This window comes from Sminthopsis crassicaudata, chromosome 1 (genome assembly GCF_048593235.1).
Source record: "Sminthopsis crassicaudata isolate SCR6 chromosome 1, ASM4859323v1, whole genome shotgun sequence".
Taxonomy (NCBI): Eukaryota; Metazoa; Chordata; class Mammalia; order Dasyuromorphia; family Dasyuridae; genus Sminthopsis; species Sminthopsis crassicaudata.
Window position 1 is genome coordinate 571,422,984 of NC_133617.1, and position 11,165 is coordinate 571,434,148.

General features: G+C 32.5%; 1 protein-coding gene across 2 annotated transcripts in view; it reads left to right on the top strand.

The window, feature by feature from the left end:
- EDIL3 (EGF like repeats and discoidin domains 3) overlaps positions 1–4,782 on the top strand; it is a 685,096-nt gene extending 680,314 nt beyond the window's left edge. For both annotated transcript variants that reach the window (XM_074282146.1, XM_074282145.1), the window contains one exon: positions 973–4,782. In XM_074282146.1, the coding sequence (XP_074138247.1) occupies positions 973–1,122 (150 nt within the window). In that variant the 3' untranslated portion in view covers positions 1,123–4,782. The remainder of the gene's footprint in view (positions 1–972) is intronic.
- The last annotated feature ends 6,383 nt before the right edge of the window (positions 4,783–11,165 follow it).

Sequence of the window (11,165 nt, forward strand, 5' to 3'; positions counted from 1 at the left end):
ATAAAAACTTTTTAACTTGATATATCAAAATTTTCTATTTTGTGATCAATAATGATCTCTAATTCTTCTTTGGTCACAGGGAATTTGTATATTTCTATAAATACATATATATTATATACATATATATTATATACATATATAATATATATATGTAAAATCAAAATTTCTATCCCTATTCCTACATGAATGATAACTCGAATCAATGACCATGTGACTTTACTACTTAGGGCATTTGAAGAGTGGATGATTTGTTGTATTTCAATATTTTCTTCTGAATATTTATAAGCAAACTAAAGTAATGATTTTAACACAATGCTTTGCCAATGTGTTTGCAAGAGGAAAAATAACATAATATTTGGCTATACTATCAGCATGTATACAATTTTGACTCAAACTACTTTTATGGAAGTAGATACATGGATAACTTGCAATTTGATTAAATATGTCAAACTGAACTTGGAATTTACTAACTTTATATCTTTATAGGGAATTACAAAAATGAATAATGGAAGGCTTACATATATCCCACTGTTTGATCACTTGCAGTAATTTAAAATATGGGATGCTGGTTTTCTGTCCCACTATTTATTAAGCTGAAGTTCATTTATCCCTCAATCAGATGGAATTTCCTTGTGATCTCAAAGTATACTTTTGACACCTCAATGGAAATGAAAAGTAACCAGGATTTTACTCTTGAAACCCCACAATTGCTATAAAACATCAAGATCCTTCCAAGTAGCATCCATTTTTAGGTCACTGTGTTTTTACTGAATTATGTGTCTTCTGGTACAAGTATATGAGATAAAATATTTTTAAAGTGTAGAATTACTTTCGTTGTATTGTTTATATCTCTCAGAGAGTGCTTGGTGTTTGTTTTTTAAGAAAACCTTTGATTGCCTTCCTCTCTATATCTCTTCTCAATGGATATAAAAAAGACAAGCATCATTAATATTCTTCATTCTTCCTTCCTAGGTTTTCCAGGGCAATTTTGATAATGACACACATCGAAAAAATGTCATTGACCCTCCCATCTATGCACGGCACATAAGGATCCTTCCTTGGTCCTGGTATGGCAGGATCACCTTGCGGTCAGAGCTGTTGGGCTGCACTGAGGAGGACTAAGAAGGCCCAGAAGTGCTTGGAAATTCTTGCTCTCTATATCCTGAAAAAATATTTCCATAGAATAAACTGTGCAAAACCTGTAGGAAACTGAATGTTTTGTTTTGCTTTTTTCATGAAAAAGTGCTCAATTTATGGTAGGCTGCTCACTGTCTTTTCTAAAGAGGTCTAAGTCTGCCCATTAAATGATTCAACTTGATTTTTGTCTTTAGATCTGTTCATGTACTAATTTCCTCACACTGTAGAATCACTTTTCTCATAGTTTTCAGAGTTGTTCACACTGGTTGAAATATGTTAGAAAAGGAGAGTAGTGTCTTTTTTTTTTTTAAACAGAGAATGCAGAATGTTCTGGTTGCCTCAATGTGGAGGTAGAGAAAGTTGAAACTAGCCTCCTACTTGTAAAAATTAAAAAAAAAAAAAAGGACACTGCAAATTAGCAACAAGTTTTGCTTTGTTCTTTTTCCCCTTTTTAAAATAACTTGTTTCCTTATGCCAACCAACAATTGTCAGTATTTATTGAACATTTTGGGGAAAAAATCTGTAGTATGCATTCATTTTTGATATTAAAAACTACCTTCTATTCTTCATCTATTTATAAAACTCTTGAAGTTTTTCCCCCACATAATAACATTCAGTTTTCTCTCATTAGTGCATGGCCTTAATAGATCTAAATGATCTAAATTTTTCCAATTAAATATCATTTATATATATATATATATATATATATATGTATATGTATATGTATATGTATATGTATATGTATATGTATATTCTGAAAGGAAGCCATAACTGACCCCAAGCATACTGTCATTTGACAATATAGTTATTAAAGGAAAAATTTTAAAGTGGCCTCGCACTCTTTAAAGTCTACATTTTCCCTTAATTATCACATTTAAAATATATATATATATATTAGCAGTATAATTCCAAACCCAGTTTGATGTTATCCTCCTATAGGTTTCTTAGCTTTATTAGTCTGTCATGACTCACTTTGATAGATTAAAAAAAAAAAAAAAAAAACTAGAATCTCCCTTTCTCAGAATAATGCTTTAAATGTATAAAATGAAATGCATAATATTACAAAGTAAACCAATTATATTGAAATCATTATCAAATTTTTATTTTTTTCAGTTATCAAGCATTCATTTTTCCCTCCTACCTCTTTGTATCAACTTGCAAGAGGAAGAAAAGAAGGAAGGAACTCCTCTCTCACAAACACAGTCAACAAAACACAATCCAACATATTCTTACATTGTTCATTCCCCAAAATAAATCTGCTGTTCTTCTTATTAGTCTAACATGTCTTTGTGTTAAGGTGGACTGTATCCATCTTTATCAATTCTCTGGAATTATAATCATTTAGTTAGAGTTCACAGGAATTTCAAAATAATTCACTTTTTATAATATCCATGTTATAGTAGAAATTGTTCTGCTAGTTTTGCTTACTTTAATTTGTATCATTCCATAAAATGTTTTTCAATATGTCTTTAAAAGTCTCATTTTCCTCATGTCTTATAGCACATAGCACAATGATATTCTATTACATTCATACAATACAATTTGTTCAAATTGCTCACAATATTTTAAAAAAATAGTCAGGGACCCCAAGTTAATAAATCTACTCTTCAATATGCTTATTTTAATAGAGGCTGCATAATTCTGCCCAAAGTGCTCAACTTGTATGTTGTTTCCAGCACTCCAAAATAAATAAAATAAGATATCACTGAGATTGGAAACTGATGTTCCTAAGAGAAAACACATTTCATAAGTCTCAGTTAGGGAATGGGGGAAAAAAACATCCCTAAAGACAAAAGTCTCTCTTTTTTTCAAAATGGAAATCCAGTTCTATATATTATTGCATTTTAGGAACCCTAAAGACATTTCTAAGCAATTTTGGAAACAATTAGTTATAGAAAATGGAGGTTTTGTCTACCAAAATCTCTCAAGTTACTTGATTTTTTTTTAAAAAGGGAAACGTAGAACAAAGAAACAGAGATGTCACCACAAAATATTGATCCTTCAAAGTGTATTTGTATAAGTATTTATTTTGTAAGGCTTAGACATAGGATTTTCAAAAACTTAATTTAAGGGTCCTATAAAAGGAAAAGAAGAAAATAATGTATATGTACAAAATGTTACAGTCCTGTGCAACAACATTAAATTTTTAAGTTTTTTTTTTCATTTCATTTGTGCTACATAACAAAAGCCACTAGACTGTTATTGTCTTGTCTCTAAGTGTGTTAACAGCATTCCTTAATGATGTATATACAAAGTGGTCTTCAGTCATAGTGAACAATTTAAAAGAGAAAGTCAATCATAGTGGCATTATTTTCCAATGGAACAAGAAGGAGATCAGTGACCAACCAGCATCACTTTAGGCTCTAATGATAAAGCTTTGTTTTAAAATATTTTATTGATAATTTCTTCCTATTAGCTTTCAAAACTTAGATTTCTATTTTCTCAATTATTAGGTTACCCATTTATGTTATTTTCCAGTTGAAGTGTATTTTTATTTAAGTTCTTTTGCTCATAAAATTTCTTGGTTCATGAAAAACACAATGAAATGTCAAGTCTAAAGTCCTTTTCCAATCAAATTCAATAACCTAATTCCTTTCTCACTACATTTATTACCAATCTCTTTTTTGGACTGTGTTTCATAGCTTCATCCTTAAGAGCCTGAAGAGAGAGCTCAAGATGTTAAGACTAATGCTTTGTGGTGATTTATGGAGGAAAAACATCACTTTTGATGCCATCAGATGCTATATTGGGTTTTTTTTTCTAGTGATACTATTTTTTTCTATCAGTTTGGAAAACAATGGTAAAGTTGCAATTGTAAATTCAGTAATATGTTGGAAGGCATTCTATTATTTTGCTTTTGTATTTCTTCACTTGTACACGCATTATTTATTCACTGATACTAAGAGCAAATGTGATTTACATGTCATCTGCCTTTTTCTTATTTGCTGGCAATACTGGAGTTTCTATACTTGGCAAGGTGGGAAAATGTGAAGAATTCCTTAGCTTTTGTATCAATTGTTTAATGATCCTGAACTGGAGCAAAAATATTGGATTTCAACTTCACATTAAGCCAGTTAAATCTGAATAGGCAGACCACACAGAAACTTTAAACTTTAAACTAGATTTAAACTTTCTAGGATTTGACATATGTTAATTCACTGGTCTGGAAATTCTAATACATGCATACACACATACACAAATACACACACACACACACACACACACACACACTGGTTTTATCTATGCCCTAATAAATCTTTTGTCACAGCCTTTGGTTTTGATCTTTATATTGACTTTCTCTTTTGGAATGATCACATACAGATTAGTGTGAATTCTGAAGACCCAAGGGTACTAATGAGTGTATCTTTGCTAGATAACAAATTACGAACTCTAATATTCAGTTCTGGCTTCTGATGTTTCAGTAAGCACAGAGTTATCTGAGACACATGACTTTTGCAACCTTTCAAGCTGTGTAATATTCAGATGTTTTGTATATACTTAAATCATGTAGAATGATAGTATGACCTTGTCTAGTCTTCAAACTTACAATAAAACTTTTGAAAATCTAGGATACTTTTGAAGCAGTTGTAATTAAATACATTTGTAAGAATGCACAATTTGAACATGAATGACTATTACTATTGACTACACATGACTTTTTGGTTCATTTATTTTTCATAAATTAAATTGTATAGACATGAAAGTAAAGATCAATTATACTGCCCTTCAAGAACTGATTAATTTCAATAAAAAATCCATTCCTAATATATTAAAATCAATATAGACATTATCCTTTGGCAACAGAAATTAAAATTTGCTAAAAAAAATTGTTCTTCTAGAAGAGCTGTCGAGAGGGAAAGTGAAAGGGGGGGAGAAATAGTCATTTATATAGTATTTATTGTGTTCTAGGTACTATGTTAAGCACTCTTTCAAAACAGTATCTCATTTGATAATGAGGTGCTGAACAACCCTACTGAATATGTTATCATTAATTCCATTTTTGCATCTGAAGAAACTAAGGCAAACAGGTTAAATGATTTGCCTTCCCCAGGGTCACATAGCTAGCAAGTATCTGACCCTGGATTTGAACTCAAATCGTTCTGACTCCAGGTACAGTACTCTACCCATTGGTATACCAACTGCCTTTAAGTATGTTTGATTTCATTTTCAATGATCAAATAGAATATATAGGTGTGCCTTATTTTCTTACCTGTTATCCATCAATGTAGATCACAATTTATATATAATATAGTAGACAAGCCTAAAGGAGATATTTTGAGGGTACTTGGGGGGGATCAAGTATTTTCCCTTGGTTTCATAAATAGTGAGTAATACAAGTGGGATTTGGATCTGTGTTTTCCTAACTCGAAACCCACTCTAGTCATTAGGCCATGCTGTGTCTTGTCTTTTATTAATCTGATGTTATTATCTACTGTTTTGGTAGCTTTCACAATCAGTAAATGCTTCAATGATATAAGAAAACTGTGACTCTCCTCTTCAGTAGTTACCTAAGATTGTCCTTTGACAATTTGGCATTTTTCACTGTAACATTTTCTTTCAAACTGTATGAAGTGATTGCTCAAAGTAAATTACCCTTTAGAGTCTGGCAGCTTTAGGAATGGTATTTCTGGTCTTCTAGACAACATTGGAGAGATTCTAAAGGAGATGTTTTCTATAACACTTGATCAATGTATCAACCCTTTGGATTAAGGAAGATCAGAAAAGCAAAATGAGATCCAGAATCTTTCAATAAATTATAGTAAGTCTCAGAATGCTCATAGGGTTGCCTGTTGTGTTATACACATAACCCTTACTTATTCTTATTTCACTGTTATTTGGCAATGCTATTTGCATTCTTTTCCTGAATAAATGTGCTTTTTCAAGATATTAGTGATCACAAATATGCTTTTCAATGAAGCCTGCAGAAAATCATTGTTATTCACACAGGCCAGGAATGCATGGAAACTGGAGTATGATTATTCAACAGAGTTTTCCTATTAAAAATCTTTTGAATCTTTTTCACATTAGCCTTTCAAAATTAAAGAAGTTAGAGGGCAGTACCAAGGACAGAATTGTGATCTTGATTGAAATCCAAGCCATTTCTGCACATGGGAAAACTGAGGGAAGAGAGGCCATTACAATATATTATACCAGTACAGAGCCAAAAAGTATAAAAGGTTTATAACCACAGCTTTCAATGCATATTTCTGAGGCTTTACATAAAGATGATAGTAAAGAGGCACTAATCTTTCCTTTCAGAAAATTAATGGTTTTTTATGTGTCTCTGTTTCCAAAGCCTAATTCTTAAGAAAAAATAGATTAACATTCATATTTGTGTTCTATTTCATGATGAAAAGTGCTGCCCCTGGCTTTTGAGATTGAAAATAAACTATTGCCTGAGTCCTCAGTGAAAATGGTGGATTAAAGCATTTACTTGGATGTTTTCCTTGAGCTTCACCTCTTTCACAATTATGGTGACTGAATTATCCTGAAATTGAATATAATGCCATTTGTTTAACAAAAGGAGGAAAGATAATTTTAGGAGGAAATCATTATTGATTTTACCAAATGGGGAGTGGAAAGATGGGGAGATTGGAATCCATCCTTGGTTATACAGCAGTAAATATGTGTACTTCATGTTGAGTGCTTCTATATTGTCACTGGATTATGTTTGTTGTTGCTATTGTTTAGCCCTTTTACAATTGTGCCCTAATTTCTGAGACTCCTTTTTGGGTTTTCTTGGCAAAAGTATTAGAGTGGTTTGCCATTTCCTTTTCCCATTCATTTTACAAATGAAGAAACTGAAGCAAACAGGATTAACTGACTTGCTCAAGGTCACACAGCTAGTAAATATTTGAGGCTGGATTTAAACTCAGGTTTTTTTGTTTGTTTGTTTGTTTGTTTGTTTTTTTAATTCCAGACCCAGAACTCTATCCACTGAGTCAACTAGATATGACCCTGCTCCAATGTCTTGCTATTAGATAACTTCCTAAGGTAGTTTGATTGTTTCTGTCTCTGTCTTTCTGTTTCCCTCATTCTTCCTCTTTCTCTCTCCATCTTTCTATTGTTCTATATGGGTGTATCTCTCTATCTTTTATCTATGTCTCTATCTCTGTCACTGTCTCTCTATCTCTCTGTTTCTCTGTCTTTTCCGTCTGTCTCTATCTATCTGTCTCTGTCTCTCTGTCACTCTCTGTCTCTGTCTCTGTCTCTGTCTCTCTGTCTCTCTGTCTTTGTCTGTCTCTTTCTCTCTCTCTGTCACTCTCTACTGGTCTGTCTCTGTAAGTGGGGGTGTTTCTCTCTCTGTCTCTCTCAAAAGCCATAGAATCTGATTCATAGAATCATTGCATGTAGTATATGTGCATCAGGCAGTTGTCAGGATACTCCAAGGTTAGGCAATGCACATAATTTCACCAACTATTTTAATGTAGATTATGCCCTCTTCAAGCACATGGCTCACATCTTTTCCATAGATTGCCAAAATCTCACATTACCTTTACAATGCCAGGCACGTATTTTCACATATAAGTTAATAATGATGATTAATTGCTGCTTATCTTTCTACCTGCTGCCACTGGTAAAGGAAGTGATGGCAGAGAGATTGATGGCAGCTAGAAATAATGTATCCCACCTGGCTAAAGTGAAAACAGCTTTTTGTATAAACATCAGATCCAAATACTGGAGGCCAAAGCATTGTAGAGAATTAAAGCTGTGAAAAATGACAGTCAGTGATATGCATAAAAAGGAGAGTATAGTGTAACAGTTTTTAGTGATAAATGACCAGATTCATTCAGCCTTAAAACCAATAGAAAAGAGGATCATAGATATGTTTGTAATTGTTCTGTCTTTTAATGTTTACAAAGAAGGCCTTTGGCACTGTGATTGGAATTCCTGTTGTGAATTCGTGTGACAACTATAAAACTAACTTGTACAGGTTGGATAGGTATGGACAGATTATAATCTTATCATTGGAGGGAACATACACATTTTCCATTTTGAGTATTTGAAAATATCATAGGCTAAATTGGCTAGAAATATTTTTAGGAACAAAGGAAGAAAAATGATTGCCTTTCAAGAAAAATAACTTTGCCAATCAATGCTAATATAAGATTCTTTTTCAGAGCATTCAACATTATCTCTGAAACCAGCAAAGCAGATTATTGTTTTCTGATAGGGTGGACAAAGAAAAAAGATGTAGCAACTATTGAAGTCTACTTCTACTTTGGCCTTATCACTACAGAGTTAAATTGCAAATCTCAGATCCATTTCAATCTTGGTATCACCAGCATGTAGCATATTCCTTATACTATGCTAAACACAAGGGATATAAAGAAAGATAAAAATATGGTGCCTTTTTTCAAGTAGCTATATATTTTAATGAGAGAGAAAACATGTAAGCCAACCCTGAGTGCACTAGATTTATACAATGTGAATGGAAGGCAGCCTCAGACAGAAAGGCACCTAACAGAGTTGGGGAAGAAGGCTATGGAAACGTGGGAATTGAGCTATTTTTTGAAGCAATCAGGCGAAGTAGCAAGATGGTGGCAAGGAGTTAGAGCATTAAAGACTTGGGGACCAAACATTGAAAAACCATGGTCCCAGGAGATAGAATAGTATGTGTGAGGAATAACAAAGAGGCTTGTTGATGTTATTTGTCCTTCATTTTCAAAGGCTCACAAAGCATTCAGAGGGGAGGAAGATGTAAGAAGACCGGCCACATAGGAAGAGGCCATGTTTTGCAGGGCTTTAAAAACCAGAGGATATTATATTTGACAGTGTAGCTTATTGAATAAGGGTAGGGGAGGCAGGGTCACATGTTCAAGCCTGTTCTTTAAGAACAATCTAACAGCAGTTGCAGTTTGTCTCTGGAAACCCCTATTGTTTTAACCTGCTTCCAGTGTTCTATAAATATGGGAGCTTACAAGATACCTTTAGGTGGCCCTATCCCCAAAGGCAATAGAATATAGCATCTACAAGGATGCTTATAATTTTTTTATTTGTAAACGCCCATTTAGATGCAAAGATATGGTTAGTTATGTGAACATATTAGAAAATCTAAGAAATCATTCCTGCCCTCAAGAAGCTTTCATAAGAGTAGGTTCAATTTAATGAGAACTTGAGTCCTTAATATGTAGGAGGCACTGAAGATAAGAAAAAGTTCTGCTCTCATGTTATTTCACTGACATAGGGAATTCTTTAGGGACAAAACTCCCTTTACCGATACAGTTCAGCATCTTGAAGTACCTAGATCACTGAGAAGCTAAATAACTTCTCTAGAGTCACACAATCAGTATATCTCAAAAGTAAAACTCTGCCACTGGGGATACAAAATAGAAAATGAAAACTTCCTGCATTCAAAAAAGTTATATTCTCCTACAGGAAAATAAGATATTAAAAAAAAGTGTATCTGAAATAAAAACAGCTAGATACAAAGTTTAGAAGGGTTTCTGTGTCTTTTTCATTTTGTTTTGAAAACACTAGTTATGATGAACTTTGGAAGGGATGAAGGGAAAAAAGGAACATTAATGAACTGGTGGTGAAGTTGTGAACCATTCCCAAATGGGAATTATGACCAAAGGGCTATAAAACTGTGCATACCCTTTGACTGAGGGAAGTGTCCACTAGATCTTATCCCTGAGAGGTCAAAGGAAAAAGAAAAGTATAAATACAAAAAATATTTATAGCAGTTTTTTTCTATGGTGGCAAAGAATTGACAATTCAGGGGATGCCCATCAATTGGGAAATGGCTGAACAAGTTATGATAAAAAGAAATAATAAGTAGAATGATTTCAGAAAATAATGGGAAGAATTATATGAACTGATGCAAAATGAAGTGAGCAGAATCAAGAGAACATTGTACACAGTTCATTAATATTATGCATTCATCAAGTATAAACAACTTAGCTATTTTCATCAATACAATGATCCAAAATAATTTTGAAGGATTTATGATGAAAAATGTTTTCTACCTCCATAGAAAGAACTGAAAGTGGATCAAAACATATGTTTTTATTCTTTGTTTTTGTTTTTGATCTGTGTTTTCTTTTGCAACATGACTAATATGAAATTATGTTTTTATGACTGCAATATATAACCTATAACAAATTATTTGCCTTCTCAATGAGGGTAGAGGAGAGGGAATAAGAGAAAAAAAATTTAAATGTTAAAAATTTTATATATACTTGAGAAATCAAGAGAGAAAAAAAGTCAGCAATAGCTACTAGAAGACAAAAAAGAAACACTTCAGCAAAATAGGTGATGTCAATCAACCTTTGAAAGCATGATGCAAAGCCCAATGAGTTACATTTAGCCATATATTATTTAATGAATTTTAAGCTTACTAACTTTTTCTACCCTACACTTGTCGAATATAGTAACTACATTTCAGTTTTATGAAATATCTATGACAAGATCAAGCCTTCAACCAATTTTTAAATTATAGAAAATGATATAGCTTTAATGAGTATGAGAAAGAACAGAAATCCAAGTGTTATTACTTTTATTAAAGTTAATTAAAAAGTAAAATTCTAATCTAAAAATTATCCCTATTACAAAAATTAACTTTATACCTAAAAAATTCTAAACCATCTCTTTTCAAAAATATTGTCTTATCATATTTCATTTTTATGATATATAAATACTTATTCACCTTTCATTACTCAATAGCTACTTATTATAATTTACTAGAAATGTTATATATACAAAGAGTGGACTTCCAGTTTCACTGATAGTGGGAGCATCCAGTGAATAACTCTCTGTCCCAATGCATACTTCCTCCTTTTCTGCAAATTACAGTCTTACAGGGTTGTAAATTACAGTTACAGGTAGAAAACTAAGAGGTGAAGTTCCCTGGCCAAGATGGCAACCATGATAAGTCCTTTAATTCTGTGTCTTCTTGTTAAAAGAAAACTTTTGACCTGCATTAAGATATGGTACACTGTATTTTTATAGTTATCTTTGACTTCCAAATCCACATCTCTCAACCTCCTTCCACTTCCAAGGTATGATTAATTTTATTTAAGATCCAT